General features: G+C 38.4%; 1 protein-coding gene across 1 annotated transcript in view; it reads left to right on the top strand.

Annotated features, from left to right (window-relative positions):
• Nucleotides 1-17358, top strand: part of LOC128305823 (G-protein coupled receptor dmsr-1) — a 35450-nt gene that overhangs the window by 8046 nt on the left and 10046 nt on the right. The window contains exon 2 of the mRNA XM_053043438.1: nt 10633-11098. Within this exon, the coding sequence (XP_052899398.1) occupies nt 10706-11098 (393 nt within the window). The 5' untranslated portion in view covers nt 10633-10705. The remainder of the gene's footprint in view (nt 1-10632; nt 11099-17358) is intronic.

Raw genomic sequence — 17358 nt, 5'->3', positions numbered from 1 at the left:
GTTCAAGGCCGCACCGGTTAAGGCTATACGCAACACCATTTGGGGTTAAAACCATCAGGGGTCCTATCGGCGGATTTCTGGTTCATTTGTGGTCTATTGTGGTTGGTAAGGTTTAAGGGCAGCTAACCGTCCTACCTGTTCCCGCCAAAGCACTGACAGGCGTGTTACAGCTGTAACCTAATGGAAAGAGATAACAAAGAGAAAAGTTCGGTTCGGTTCGGTACCGAGCCGGTGTTTGGTTCTGTTTTTATTGAAGCGATTCGTCAGGTAATTTATTCGACTAATGTCTTGTCTATCAATCTTCGGTTCAAGCTGCAAAAACCCTTTTCGGGCTGCATAACTTAAAGTTGTGTATTTTGCCTAATGCCGAATGGGAAGGGCCACCGTGCAATGTGGGCATTATTGTTGACTATTTCAAAAATGTGGTTTAAACAAAGCGTTAACGTTTTGCCACGTAAGGATGGCTTGTAATAACGCCTATTTTAGGAAGCTTTGTACGAAACGCTTATCGTTTTACTGATGAGTGCGTGGTTAAGAGTGCAAATGGAATGACTATGGAAGGCTATTAAGGTGCGGTTGAATAAATCCAATACAATAACATGATAGTCATCCGAAGCTGTATGCTGAGCACTATATTATGAAATTATTTTTAGAACAAAAGGAAAGGACAACAGGTATGTTTTAGGTTTATCTAATCATCGTTTACTCCCTTTGAAGATTAATTAGTACAACTTGATCCGAGTTACTGATTAACGTACCGTGTATAGGGAAGTGATCTGATTAAAATATGTATTTATGATTCCGGAAGCGTATAATTAATTGCGATCAACGTACTAAATGATGCTACTAATGTCATTAATTACACATCGAAATTGTGGATGGTGCATCATTAATATCCATTCTTGTTACGTTTATGTTTAATTATCAGTTTGCGTGTGCGAACCATAGCCGTCAACCTTTACTTTCCATGTGTCGAAAATCTGTGGGTTAATTTCTCGATATCCATGCGGTCGGCCGCAGACAAAGTAAAGATACTTAACTTAACACTAAAGGGAGCAGTACACTACCGAGCAACTTTACCGACCAACTCTTGGAAGTGACTTTTTTTTTTAAACCGTAAACTTTACCCAAACTGCACAAGTCGTTTCAGCGGAACAGCGAAGCAATGCTCGAACTGCTCCGAGCGTGGACTCAAAACATCAAAAGCGATTATATCACCGCCATGTTGTCCAAGTCGGCGAACATTGCAACCCGAAAACAGTGCGCACTCCCCCGCTGTGAACGTGTGGTTTGTGTTTTTAAATTTCACAAATTCTGGTGAGCGGCGGCCGTTTCGAGGAATGCTTTTGTGTAAAAATTTGCTAACGAAAACAGGGCTTTTTTTGATGTTTTTACACAATCGAAAATTTCTATGAAAGATTACAGGAATTTTAGCGGGAATTGAACAAAACAAAAAATGTGTCATACATTTATAATTTATTTATTTAATTCGTTCAAATTCACCTTTACCTTAGTTTGCCGCAGTGTGTCACCCCCTTAAAAGCGGCATGATATACGATTGTCATACATTCTAACAACCGTGATTAATTGAGAAGGAATATGAGTGGATGCAAGCGCAACATAAAGGAATGTTTATCTAATGATCGAGGCTTATGTTTTTTCCCATCAATACACACCGTTCTGTACGTCATAACATGGACATAACATGATAAATCTACTGCGGAAGCTAAACAGCGATAGGAGTGAGTGAGTCGGAGTAGTAAAATGTATCATTAAGCACGTTCTTGACAAGCATGCTGAAATATAATCGCCTTAATGCGCGCACCACGGATAATAATCACTGCAAACACTATAGAACGGTGTACAACATTTGATGATGAAACTCATTCCAATTGATAAACATGGTGCATTAGCTGCGGGTGATTAAAGAACAGTCCGTTCGTTTGATGCTTTGGATCGTGTTTTTTTTTTCGTCACCCGGATCGAAACTCCATCCAAATCAACCCCCGGTCGGTAGCGTCTTTCATACAAACTGATGGACGTGTTTGACATTCGGGAATTACGCAATGCAACGCAATGTGGCCGAAGCCGGCGATGGTTACGGTCAATCGTTCGCGTCTTAGTTTTTATGCGAATGAAACGATTGCCCATCAACGCCGCCGGTAGTTATGGTCGCCCAATCGGTACTACTGCTTTATTTTACTGCACAAGCTTTAACGATGATGGTGGTCAATCAATCTGACAAGTGGTGGTACCGGATAGCCAAGCACAGTTACGATGGGAAGCCAATCATCTAGCGGGTGCAATTGGGCGAACGGACGGTAAATAATGTCCCATGTACAAATGCTCCTTCTGCTATCCGGCATGTCGAAAAACGTTACGCTGCGGGGAAAAATCAATTATCGGTCGTGTTCGATATCTTATGCAACGTGTAATTATATTTAGTTTCATTGATTGTTACAGCCGGAAGTTAGACAAGACGATGGTTTCGATTTCGTAAGGCCGAATGGTTGAGCTCCTAGACGTTGAGCTAGCTCGAATGAACTTTTCGTTCGGGGCATTAAATTATTTGTTTAACTTTAAAGCAAAATCTAATCCCAAATCGATTTGATGTTAGTTAGACGGATGTCAAGAACTCACCTCAAGAAGATGTCCACACTGTGTTATATTATTGATATCGATTTCACAGAAGCCACCAGCAAAAAAGTAAATTAAAGCAAAACATTTAACAAAGTAACTTCTGCGGCCAAACAAAGTAGCCCAGCCTACTTGAGGGAACATTTCTTCAAATGACTAGGCGTCTCCATCAGTCTTTTGGAAAGCTCGGAAATTTTATTCGAAATAAAAATATTATTATTATTATTTATTCTTACAAAACGTCATTAATTCTTTCGATTGAACATGTAAAACTGCAATAAATATTAAACGTACAAAACTCACTACCTGTTTGAGCAATTTCTCGATAGCATAACCCGTCCAAGATCAACGTTCTTGCGATGATCCGGTCTTATGTGTCCCGGACAGAATAATTCACGTCATGCACAAGAATATTGATTGCCTCATTTTGTTCGCATCACAATCAGTCGACACAGTAACCCTAAATGATCGGTTTGCTTGTGGTTTTGCTTCAGATTTTATTATTTTTCTCTAGAAATCATTTGAAGTTTGATAGTGTTTTTACTTTAATGTTGGCATCTCTGTAAACATATTTTTCGACTATTTTAAAGTACATCATATAGAGTCTAACAGGCTTTTATGCTTCAAATTTGATTTAATATGTAATGTTTTGGTTGTAAAAGTGACTAATTTGATCGATTTTCAGTGGTTTTCGATTAAAACAATGCTTTGATTTGTTTATACTTTGATACTTTAATACACTATTAAAATGTTCATCTATTGGAAGACATATGTGTTTTTTGTTTATAGATTATTAAATTGTAAAATTCTTTATTAAGTGTTTGAATTATTAAACGTTAATCACACGGTACGATCCGGGGATGTATTTATTAGATTCAATCTCGTGAAATGCTATTGCCTCTTTGTTGCAGAAAGGATATTCTTTAGGATCACCTCTCTCAAGCAAGACCCTTTTATTACGCTTCTATTATCGCTTCTTATTAGGTTACTAAACACACAAAATCCTTAATCTTTGTTGTAATGCGTGTAAGATGTTTAGTATACATCTTTTGGGAGCGAAAGGTTACGGCGTGTGCACACTCCCGCTTTGCCGTATGTCCCGCTGTGCGGTTCGTTTTTCGCGGGAGCTCACGAAACCACAAGGCACAGGCCAGACTTATCGAGACGGTTATTACATTTTCGTTACCGCATTGTATTTGAATGTTTTTCGAAGCGTTACGGGGAAAAGTTTTACATTTTTTTTTCTTTTGGCCGGAAGTGACCTGCTGACAACAAATCGTTGACGCAATACGGCTCACCGGTGTCTACGTTGGGCGGCATAAAAATGGGAAATAATTTTATGTTGAAAACCTCAATTCCAATTAACGACACGCTGTCTTACTTATGGTTACTTTTTGAACCAAGTGGATGTAGCATGTGACAACGTTTTATTTTCTTCAGTGACGGACACATTTCTTATCGCGGCAAGAAAAACAGTAAACGCGAACCGATTGCACATTACGCCTGCACACGGTGGGCGAAAATAGAAACAATTGGTAAAGTAGAGAAAAAAAAACAAAATGGTTCCCAAAAGAGCCACGCTACAGCTGATACATTGTTGCTGGCTGTAACAATGAAACCATAATAAAAATTTGATGAAATTGCAACCAAATTGTTCCACACGACAATTTGTTCACATCTGGGGCTCGGCCAACCGTAATCTGGCTCACGAACCCCAACAACGGAAAGGTACGTGTGTGATTTTTTACGAACCGATAAATAAACTATGTACCAATACCACCTTGCCACGTGTCCTCACATGTTGCGGCGGACACCCCGCTAAGAGTACATAAATTGAGGAAAGCTCACCTCAATAACCGGAACCGAAGTTTCCATTCAATTGAGCTTTTTAAAAAAACATACACCACGTAGCCCAGATTTTCCTCGAAGCTATGGCGGGGGAAAATCAGCAAAAAACCAAAAAAAGAAGGTAAAAATGCGAATCGTTTTCTTACTTTCCGTTTTGTTGCACATTACGGTTGATTGCAGGTAGGAAAGTCTTCTCGGGTTAAACGGCAACAACCATACAATATGGGGGCCATGTTTTTTTATCGTCTTACGCCAAGGTGAATCTATGCGACTATGGACGACGATGCAAGCCAAAGCATGGCATGCAATTTCACCTTCGTTGGGGGTTTTCTTTTATTGTAATACCTTTTATGGCACCAGTTGTTTTCCTCTTAAAATGGAGATTATAAAATTGGCAGTGTGCTTAATTTGGATCACAAAATTTTTATTACTCAGCTCAGATGCCATTGGACTTTTTTGTTTTGCTTCGATTTGATCTGATCCATTAAGATACGATACGTTTGATACGTTTTATTTGTGCAGCACTGTACGAAAAATGTGTGAATTTTACCCACACTAACCTATAATTTTCTCTTCATTTATTTAATTATTTATTGCTATTCGTTGCCTTTATTGAAATATTCAAACTGTACGAGCAGCGGCGGATCAAACGGTAGGCGGAGTAGGCGGTCGCCTAGGGCCTCGTCGTGTTGGGGTCCCCAAACTATTTGTGCCAATTGTTTGCCAATTGATTTTTGGGAATTTAACAGCAGAGGTTATTTATAGCAAAAAAAATAATTGAAAAGGTAAATAATTTATAAAATATATCTTCCTTGGTTATACAAAACATTTGTTTCCATGTAATTAATTAAATGCAAAAAAGAAAATCGACTTTGTGACTTTAAAGTATAAACGAAATTACACCAGGACCGGGGCACTAATTTTCCCTTTCGTCGTGAAAAATTTCTTTGAAAACTACCAGTTTTCGAATGTATAGTACCAGGAGAGCATCCACGGAAGAGATAGCACCTAGTATAGCAATTTTGGTCGAAAACCGCCGAAAAGTATGCAATATTTAAACACTAACTTTCCCGTTGGTGGAGAAAAATTTCTTCTAAAACTACCAGTTTCCAAATGTATAGTACCAGGGGAGCATCCACGGAAGAGGTAGCTCCTGGTACTGCGCCGTAAGGTATGCAATGTTTATACACTAACTTTGCAACCAACTTGCAATGCAATGCGCCGTAAGGTATGCAATGTTTATACACTAACTTTGCAACCAACTTGCAATGCAAGTTTGGTGCATGCAAGAAACTTGCAAGATGGCGCCCAACTTCGTATTTGCATGCAAGAACTTGCATACAAACTTGCATGCAAACTTGCATACAATCTTGCATGCAAGAACTTGCATACAAACTTGCATACAAACTTGCATGCAAACTTGCATGCAAACTTGCATGCAAACTTGCATGCAAGTTTGCATACAAGAAATTGCATGCGAAAACTTGCATGCAAGATTGCATGCAAGTTTGCATGCAAGTTTGTTGCATGCAAGTACGAAGTTGGGCGCCATCTTGCAAGTTTCTTGCATGCACCAAACTTGCATTGCAAGTTGGTTGCAAAGTTAGTGTATAAACATTGCATACCTTTCGGCGCATTGCATTGCAAGTTGGTTGCAAAGTTAGTGTATAAACATTGCATACCTTACGGCGCAGTACCAGGAGCTACCTCTTCCGTGGATGCTCTCCTGGTACTATACCTTCGGAAACTGGTAGTTTTCGAAGAAATTTTTCTCCACCAACGGGAAAGTTAGTGTTTAAATATTGCATACTTTTCGGCGGTTTTCGACCAAAATTGCTATACTAGGTGCTACCTCTTCCGTGGATGCTCTCCTGGTACTATACATTCGAAAACTGGTAGTTTTCAAAGAAATTTTTCACGACGAAAGGGAAAGTTAGTGTATAAACATTGCATACCTTACGGCGCATTGCATTGCAAGTTGGTTGCAAAGTTAGTGTATAAACATTGCATACCTTACGGCGCAGTACCAGGAGCTACCTCTTCCGTGCATGCTCTCCTGGTACTTTAACTTCGGAAACTTTGGTAGTTTTCGAAGAAATTTTTCACGAAAAACGGGAAAGTTAGTGTTTAAACATTGCATACCTTTCAGCGGTTTTCAAGCAAAATTGCTGTACTATGTGCTACCTCTTCCGTGGATGCTTTTCTGGTATCGGAAATCTGAAAATAGCTGGTTGGTATGGAATTTCGTACCAGTCGATGGGAAGTTTGTGCGAGATGAACCGTGCTTTCCGTTTCATACATCTTCCTTACACTAGCGGATTGCTCTCACGAGTTTGATAATATGCAATAGCAATAGTGATGGGCAAATTTATTCCACACTGCAGGTGTCACCTCTTGAAAAGCATGCTTTCCTGATTTCGCAAATCTGAAAACAATTGTGTTGTTCATGGTCTTAAACATCAACATGAGCGAAACAGGTTTCTAAGAAATTTCTCTGATTGTAACCGTGAAGTAAACCGATTGAAAACTGTACCTTGGGCGAAAAATCGTAGAAGGCGTTGGACTACTCAGGATTCGTAAATGTACGTAAATCGTAGAAAATGTGGCGTTATAGTTCTCCTTAGCGCATACAAACGTTTATATAAAGACTAGCTTACTAGGCCCATTTACAGGGCTACGCAACAGAACTCTGAGGTGTACGCAAGGGATCTTTCCTTCCGAGATTTTGCTGGTGTTGTTAAATCATGTTTGAAGTACGCCTCTCTAACACCGATAAAGCCGTAGCAAAATTATAGGCTCCCCTTTAAAAATTCCGCCCTGGGCCTCCAAGGGGATTGATCCTCCACTGTGTACGAGGCATAGTCTGTTTCGTTTTATTTAAAGAAAACTTTGTCTAAATGATAGTTATCACTGAACCAAGCATGAAAAACTTTACTTTGTGATGTGTCGCGGTTGATTTGGTTCGGTATGTTTTCTATTGTGCCGGCGAAAGTTTTGCGTCATCGTGCGTTATTGAAAACAGGTCGGAGAAAACTTTCAAAACCATCGCCCATACACAGCTGGCATGATAATAGAAGAAAGTATCCAGATCAACGTCACTTCTGGAGCTGCGAAGTAAAGTGTATCATGGCAAACAAACAAAAAAGACAGAACAGAACAGGAAACAGAACGGGCACGTTTCCATCGCAACTATATTCAACGATGATTCGCCTGTCTACTTACCATTGAGCATCAAAATTGGTATTCGTTTGATGTTTTTGTTTTGCTGCATGTTAAACGATCCACTTCTAACAGGTGTGTTTTAAAAATATGACAAAGTGATATTAAATATGTTTGTATTTCACAGAACTAGAATTCGTTATTTTCAACAGACACAACATCTTGTTTTCATCGGGAACGCTTTGTGAAGACTGCAAAATTGGTTTGGTAGCAAAACAAAAAAAACAACCAAAGCCATTACGTCATTTTCGTGTGGCTTATTTTTAAATTCTAGACAAGCAACACGCAGCTTTTAATTTGCTTTTCTCTCGGAAACTAAACGACAAATCGGTCTTTAGGAATTCTTTGTATTTTTTCTTGTTCAACATTTCTTTTGATGTTAAGCTATGTTAAGCCTGACGTCCTGCAGTTGGTTGTCCATTTTCATCATTGGCTAACCAAATTGATTGACGGAACCGGAATTGTGATAAAAATGGTTATTCTTCTTTCTTCGTAGAATTTAAACTTTGTGTACACGAATCAACATTAGTGCAATACTTCGCTCAGTACAAAACAGGACCGCTCTAAGAATTGTATTGTCGTTTCCCAACATTATTTTCTTATTTATCCATCGCTGCAGTTGCTACAATTTTGTTGGTCTGTTACCAGGTTTTATTTCTGTGGGAGTTAGGGTCTACCACATATCCTCTGTCGTTTATGACAATCTGAATATACAGCCTAGATTGTTTATTCGATGCATTCGCGTGAGACGAGCTCGTTATTGTAGCGAGTGGTCCATCGTCTTTCAACGCACCTACACTGAAAAATAGATGTCTTATTAGTGTCCTCCCTTAACAGGCTAGGACTCCTTGGTCAAAGTCTAGGGCTTTAGGACAAAGTCAAAGTCAAAGTCTAGGGACAAGGATATACATCTGTAGTGTTCTATATAAGTTAGATTAGTCCTACGTTTTGTGTCTTGCTTTAGGAAATCTGGGAGTATCTGTTGTAGGTGTGATCAATTCTCTTCCAAATTGAATTGCTTTATATTGCTTAATATTGTAATTCGAAGTCACGATCGTTTTAAGGTGGCAACTATCGGTCCTTTGTCTTGATGCCGTTAGCATCAATCATGATCTGCATTACATTCCTTTTGGTCTCGCGTTTTAGTTGGGTTAACTTAACCCATCACCGATACAATTCCACGAAATCAAGAATTTGTAAACATTGGGCAAAAATGCTGGCAACACCTTCCAGAATGATGTCATACAACCGGCAGAAAATGCGAACTCCTTTCCAAAGAGTCTGTTCGTGTTGAAAAGAGGCGAAAGATACCCGATAGACACAATATACCCACAATTCCCCAAAAGTTAATAAAAAAACCCTGTTGAGAAATGCCTGACTTGGACAGTACATTCAGTAGTTTCATAATGTTCTGTAACCGTGGACTTTATATTATTGAGTGGGAAGTTCTTACAACATTCCATCACCTTGATTTAATTGAGTTGATAATAGTTAATAGTTTCTTCAGGTTGGTTCCACGCTAAGCACCAGTGTTCTGTCCAGACTTAAACCGAGATTGGAAGTGTTTCTGAGTGGTGTTCCACTGATTTTCCACCTTTTAGTCTGGTCTTTTCTCCATACATAGGCATGCATACAAATCTTTTCCAGTATCCTCTTTTCGAACCTTCCAAATCCTTCTCAGTATTCTCTTTTCCTACAAGGGCTTACAAGGATTAGGCAAAGTCTAGAGCTAATAGGGGAGTTCTGTATAGTTCTAGCTACAAAAAATCTTTAGTCTATTTTTGTTGCTCTCTTGCAAGTTTTGCTGTATTCTTAAGAAATGTTTACTTATCGAGCCTATTTATAACATTAAATAAAACAAGATATAGAATCTAGATCTTATCTAGATCTAGTCAAAAATGGTCGCCAATTATAGCGAAAATTCCCTATTTTATTGTATCAATAAAAACCAATCAAGGAAATGAATTGGTTCATTACGAAAACCGAGCTAAGCTCCTGCGTGGTAGGAGCTTGCATGAAATTGGCGCATCGTATTTTAAAATGAAATAAAACGACAATTTCATTTATCTTACCCATTTTGGACGAAAAAGCAAACGTACTACTTCCCTTCTTTTGCAAATAGCATTCCATTATCCTTGCTTTCGATCCCCTGCTTTCATTCGCAACGAATTCGTTTGAAATTGTGGCCATTCCATTACGCCAGTGTATTTATCGATAGCTTTAAATGCATGGACGTTCGCCATTTTGCCAAAACCTGCTCCCCTGCGAAAACCCAACAGTCCCGTGATCCGGTCCTCCACACCCGTAGCTTTAATCCTGACAGCAAAATGAAGGAAGTGCCTTGACCGATTGCCTTATTACATTTCTGCCAATTTCGTTTCTTCCTGCTCGGGATTCGCACCGTTCTCAATACCGATCCGCAAACAATCATTGTGCAGAGTGTTGGTAAATTTGCATTGCACGAGCGGATTAGCAGTAAATACGCAAAAGCCATGTCAATACGATTACACTCGGGACGCGAGCATCGCTCTAGCAGCGGGATGATTGTGTAAAAAGGGAGCTTGAAGTGTTTCTGGTACTGAGCGGGACCCTCCGCAAATAAGCCACGGATACACCCAGCACGACCCATTTCAAACCGGATAGCTGGGACCAACGATGGGAATCCCCACTCGCTATTGCACTACTAACCGAACTCACCTTATTCACAATGGAGAACTTGGGACCGCAGATGCAAGAATGAAAGTTATTCTTTACACCTTCCCTTCCACCCGGTCCTAATTCCTTCCTGCCCACCCCATTTCCACACAGGTGATGGTTTTACTAACAGTATGTTTCATTATTATCCCGTTTTACAATCGTGGTCGTTTCAATTTTTCGGTCGAATGTAACAACCGGAACCACGGGCGCACAATGGAAATTCCGCTGCAGACAATGGATTCAGGACTCGGGCATGGTTGGTACGATCTAACGCCGCCTGGCGGCGTTGATTGATCCTGACAGGATGGAGCAACAGTGTGTGGAGGAGCGTGTCTTAGAATGGTTGCACTACATCTACAGCAACGATACCGCCCGGGCCATCGTGCTGAACGCCGCTGAGTTCAAACAACGGCTGCTGTACATCCTAGCGACCCGATTCAAAATGGACGAAACCGGTGCGAGCTACTACCTGCACGCGTTCGAGTACCAGAACATTACCGAGCACAACATCACCGAGGAGCACGTGAACGACTTTCTCCGGCGGGTGTTCCAATCGCTCAACTTCCTGAACCGCACCCTGCCGGATCAGGCCGAGCCGGACGAGGTGGATGCGACCAACTGTAGCGATTACTGCAAAGGTGCCGTACGGGAAATTCTGCTCGAGTACAAACTGCTGCACGGCTACATTTCACTTGTGGTAAGTGTTACCTTACATCCTTAGCACGCTCTCTCTCTTTCTTTAAGGGATTTAGCGAACTGGTGTCGAACTAACCAATACATTGTGGTGTTCACGCGACGTAACTCCATCGCAACATAATCATATACCAATAGCCATCCGAGTCGTAATGCTGGATACTATTACGTCGTATTAAATGTAGAATTGGAAGTTGAATGTGTTAATCATCTCCATTGCCAGTAGCTCAGCTCCATTTAATACGTTCCAGTGCGAAAGTTCTTCTCCCCTTTCAAATGTGTCGAATTAAACTAATTTAACGCTGCATTGGATTAACATGAAACTCAACTACGAGAAGAAGACTCCTCGACCTCAACCAGAAGAAAGTAAACAAACATTGGATATTCCGTGCATATGTGGTGGGTAAACATAAGCTGAAGGAGTTTTGCATCATAATACAGGAGAGTCCGTTCGAGAAAACACATCCCGGGGGGTCTTGGTTTGTTTATAGAACTGTCTGCCATGTGAATGTGGTTTGATGTACAATCCTTTTCATAACAGCTGGTCGATTCCACGATTTATCAAACTATTTTTGTTCAAACTCAAACATTTTAGTGCAAAAACAGGATGTTATAACTTGAGTTTTTAGTACACCGGAATTTCATAGTTTTTAGTACAGAGCTCTTGGGTGTTATCGATCGAACATCGAAAATGACATTTTCTATTATTACTTCATATAGTTATTCATTTTTTACTGTTGTAAAAAAACAAGTAAGTCTTGAATTTAAAATTTTCAAAATATTGTTATGTTATGTTATTGTCTCTTTTTCTAATATGGTGAATTCTGGTGAATTCTAGTGTAATATATTTGCTACGATCACGGTCGCTATGTAATATACTTGTATCGCCATGTAGTATATTTGCTGACGCGTTATATAGATGCGTATTGATCACTATGCGATTGTTCTTTCGGACGGACTACGGGACAGAGTCCCCCATAACAGAAATAACACTAGACTTCTTTAGTTGAGCATAACGATCAACTACGACAGTAACCGCGTGTGCAAGTGGCTGCGAGTGACTCCGAGTGACTGTCTAGTCAACGGTCAATCTTTATTTTATATCATAATTTTCGGGTATACATCGTGAGAACAAATTTGATGGAAATTTCCATTCGTCCACATACCGGACTCTCGGATATCTGATGCTTTTGTTTGTCTGAATTTTGATTGGTTGGTTTAACGTTTTCTTGCATTCAGTTCTTACTTGTTAGATGGAGTAGTTCTGTTTCCTATAAGCTACATACGGTTGGGTCGTCTCCTGTTGCAAACTTGAACCAAGTCAAGCGCACGGGTGTGGGGTGTATTGCTCAACTGCAATGGTTGATACGCACCTGTACTGTCTTGTAATAAGAGCGTTATGGTTTTTACTTTTGGCATTGCGCAGATTCTTTGCGTGATCGTGGGAATCGGATTTATGGTTACTTTCCACGCGCTCGGTGCATTTATGGTGTATGTTTTTTATGTTTTGCATATTGGATTTGTACCTGCAACTTGTGTGCATTGAATGTGTGCTTGCAACTTGTGAGTGATTAATAATTGTTTTAATTGCGCCTGAGGTCTATGCTATTTGCGTTACTTGTTTATTGCAGTTCTTGTTCTAATATCTCGATAGAGGTGCATGGGGTGAAACATAAATAGATTTTGGAATGTTTTAAGACTGTATAGCAGATATGCTACACCTCCCCTCTTTTAGTAGAATAACGTAATGAATGATAATGATTGAAGTTATTCTCGTGTATATTTACTTCCTCACAATGTTCTATAAGATGTTTAGCAGAAATGCTACACCTCCTCCGTTTGAAAGAATAATGTTATGATTGAGTGAAATTAATATCTCGATAGAGGTGCATGGGGTGAAACATAAATAGATTTTGGAATGTTTTAAGACTGTATAGCAGATATGCTACACCTCCCCTCTTTTAGTAGAATAACGTAATGAATGATAATGATTGAAGTTATTCTCGTGTATATTTACTTCCTCACAATGTTCTATAAGATGTTTAGCAGAAATGCTACACCTCCTCCGTTTGAAAGAATAATGTTATGATTGAGTGAAATTGTAATATTATTCTTTTTTTTTTCGTTTTTTTTTGGGTTTTAAAATTATTATTTAAATTTTAATCTATAGCAATATCATCAAAATTTTTAAGGAGGGTAATATTTTACATACACTGATTTGTTAACCAGATAGTTAAAGTTGGATAATGAGTAAATAATTGTTTTACATTTGGTTTTGATTATGAAGGTTTTGCTATTTTCGCAACTAAATCTGTGTTCTTTGCCTTTGAATTCTTTGTTTGTTTCTTTAATTTTAAATATTAATGCATGCAATTTCTTTTGAAGAATCTTTTTGAGTTTTTCTTTAACTTGGTTCATTATTGATGCTTTGCGCAATTCCTCACTTATAATGGAATATTTTCTATTCAATTTATCATTTTCAACGTATTCAGCCTTTCTTGTAGGGCAACGTATTTCATTGCGATTATTTTTCATTCTTTTTTCGTATGACACTTTTCTTTTCGTAGCGCGTTTGTGAATACTCATTGCATCCTTCTTTTCTTTGATTGCTTTGCTGTGCATATTAATATTTTCTTTATCATCTAAGACTTTTGTGTCTTTTTCAAATTGTTCATTATATGGCTTATTCATTTCATACATTTTATATACTTCATTATCTTCTGTTATCTTGTTTACAACGTTATTTCCTTCACATGTATTATAATTGTAACCATATTGTTGATTTAATTCGTTCTGCATTATTGATGTATGGAAATTTTCCTTATCACTGTGATCAGTACTTTCAATTTCATATTCTTCGCTGTAATCATTGTTTAATTCGTTCGCTCTCATGTCGTTACAAAAATATTTGTCTGGTTCTACCATGTACGTCTTATGGTTTTCATGGCTTCTTTCTTCTATGGTATTACCTGTGGTGGCTGATTTATGTTTTCTAATAAAAAGTATTTTATTTACTTCTGTATTATTTGCGAATTTCGTTTTGTTTTTATGACTTATGTGATTATTCGATATATATTTTCCATAATTTCTTTGCTCAAATAAACTTACTTTATTATGATTATTAATATTCCTATTTTTATGACTACTTTGTTTCTGAATTTGATATTTATCACGTTCAGAATTATTTGCAAATGATACAGAACTATGCCTGTATTTGATGGCTGCATATTTACGTCTATTATTAAATTGATTAAAATATTTATTTCTGTCAAAATATCCTGTGTTATAACCAGAATAGTCATCGTATTCGTAAAAGTTAAATTGATTCCTGAATGTTGGTATTTTGTGTCGTTTACTGTCATGGTCGGTGTAATTTTGTCTGTTAGATCGATCATGTGTCTCGTCATAGGTTTCATTTTCCATTACCTTTAGAATTGCTGAAGCTAATGTGGCAAAAGTACCTGCTTTCAGTATCGTTTTTGTTTCCCTATTGTTAACTTTTTCTATTAGCGTGTCTATTCCAAGCTTGACAACCATATCTTTAGCGATAGATTCTGGAATTTGTTGTTCTAAGTAAATCGCCTTTAGTTTTGCTGTTAGTATTTCAATTTCCTGGCATAATGTTATTGTATCCTTAATATTAAGAGATTTTAGTTTAGCTAAAATTATTTGAGGGTTGATCCTTTCTTGACATCTATCTTTAATGTTACTAATTAATTGTTTAAAAGACGTTAGGTTGTTAGATAGTCCGATTCTAGCCTTGCCAATTAATCTTGTTCTTAAAAATTTGATTAGCATTTGTTCATTGTCTGGAGAGTTGATTTCATATAACAATGTTGCAGAGTCTTCGAAAACACCAAAGTCTTCTGATGATCCGTCATACACGGATACCAATGAACAAGCTGTTTCTATATCAAATTGAGCCATTTTAGACAATAATTCAATGATGTGCTGTTCTATTATTATCTAATTCAACATTCTTTGAATGCTTTACTAATATTTCTTCTTGCTGCTTCTTACTGTTAAATTTTTCGAATTAATCTTTGTTTTATATATTGGTGGAAAAGTTTGTAATCCTTTCTTTTTCCTCATTTATATTAACGGGATATATTAGCGTATTACTTAGCTGCGAAGGGATATTTGAAGATGTTTCTTGTATGTGGTGTTTTCATTTTGGAGTCATCTGACGTCTTCGTATGGACTCCTGTCCAATAGTATCTTCGAACGGCTACTCTTCGTAAGCATTTTTGTTGGGATTCCTGTAAACACCATTCACGGGACTCCTGTTCGTTTTCTTCCACGTTGGAGACTCCTGTCTCTTTGGATCCCGCCGGTCAATAAATATGATCCGTGGTCTCGCCTTCCACTATTTCATTTATCTTAATTCGTTGTCTACTATTCATTTCGGAATAACCGCACTCGTATTTTGTGTACATGCTACTTGCATGTATCGTATTGCAACTATCTTTCACTAAACGAGATTTATACGTTACGAGTTTTTATACGTCGTTTACACATTTTCTGTGCACCATTGTAGTTATACACTTTACACTGTAATAAAATATGTTTTCTTAAAAACGTTACACTGCCGTTGTATGTCATTTTTAGTTTTTCGCTACTAGTAAACGTCTAGCTCTTTTACACACCGAATAAAGTGTTTGTCACGTCGGTCATTTATGATCCGTTCTCAATAACAAGTCTATAATTCTATGCAGAATGATTGGTTCTCTAGACTCACATCCAGCGATTTATTATTGAATTCACGCACTTTTCCATTGCAAGATTGCAGATTAAACTCATTTCATGCTACAACCACGGTTCTCAACTTTGTCTAGCATCCGTAGAGATTTGTCGCTAAACAATTTTGTATGCACCTCCGCTACTCATTTGCCATGTTTCACTTTGGATCTCCTATTTCTGTACTTGCGACGTAGCGTTCAATCCACGTAATGTTTTTTTTCTGTTACACTCTTATTTGTCGATTCCCGCTGATCGCTCAGCTGTGCACTATAACTGCACTCGTTTTAATCGCATTGTTCTTGCTCATGATTAACAGAACTTTGATTGTCTCGCACTTTTGTCACATTGCGGGTTCCGTACACTTCGCTCTTTCTACTTTTGTTCACTATTCAATCACTCCGATGACTGCAGATTATGGTCACGGTTTTTTTTTTCATGGATTGCAGAATAAATTCACTGTTTCTGTTAATTTAATATGGTTCGTATTTTTATCTCATAATTTTCTTTAAAACCTTGTTTTCCGGTTTTTAGAGCACTTTCGGGGCGTTCATCTTCTTCATTTATTTGGAGTGTCAATTTCACTGCACATTTATCTTACACTTTACATTTTCACTCTTTTTTTTTTACATTCTGAAGACCACAGACTAATGCCACGGGCACTGTACTTGTACCACTGGGCACTGTATTTTTTTTTTTTTTTTACACAACACCTTTCATCGCTCACTTTAGGTCGATCACTGTTGCGTTTTTCTTTCCGACGATTGCAGGTCCTGTCACGGTCGCCATGTAATATATTTGCTACGATCACGGTCGCTATGTAATATACTTGTATCGCCATGTAGTATATTTGCTGACGCGTTATATAGATGCGTATTGATCACTATGCGATTGTTCTTTCGGACGGACTACGGGACAGAGTCCCCCATAACAGAAATAACACTAGACTTCTTTAGTTGAGCATAACGATCAACTACGACAGTAACCGCGTGTGCAAGTGGCTGCGAGTGACTCCGAGTGACTGTCTAGTCAACGGTCAATCTTTATTTTATATCATAATTTTCGGGTATACATCGTGAGAACAAATTTGATGGAAATTTCCATTCGTCCACATACCGGACTCTCGGATATCTGATGCTTTTGTTTGTCTGAATTTTGATTGGTTGGTTTAACGTTTTCTTGCATTCAGTTCTTACTTGTTAGATGGAGTAGTTCTGTTTCCTATAAGCTACATACGGTTGGGTCGTCTCCTGTTGCAAACTTGAACCAAGTCAAGCGCACGGGTGTGGGGTGTATTGCTCAACTGCAATGGTTGATACGCACCTGTACTGTCTTGTAATAAGAGCGTTATGGTTTTTACTTTTGGCATTGCGCAGATTCTTTGCGTGATCGTGGGAATCGGATTTATGGTTACTTTCCACGCGCTCGGTGCATTTATGGTGTATGTTTTTTATGTTTTGCATATTGGATTTGTACCTGCAACTTGTGTGCATTGAATGTGTGCTTGCAACTTGTGAGTGATTAATA

This window comes from Anopheles moucheti, chromosome 3 (assembly GCF_943734755.1).
Source record: "Anopheles moucheti chromosome 3, idAnoMoucSN_F20_07, whole genome shotgun sequence".
Lineage (NCBI taxonomy): Eukaryota > Metazoa > Arthropoda > Insecta > Diptera > Culicidae > Anopheles > Anopheles moucheti.
Note: the sequence above shows the minus strand (reverse complement) of the source record. Positions and strands in the feature narration are given on the sequence as shown.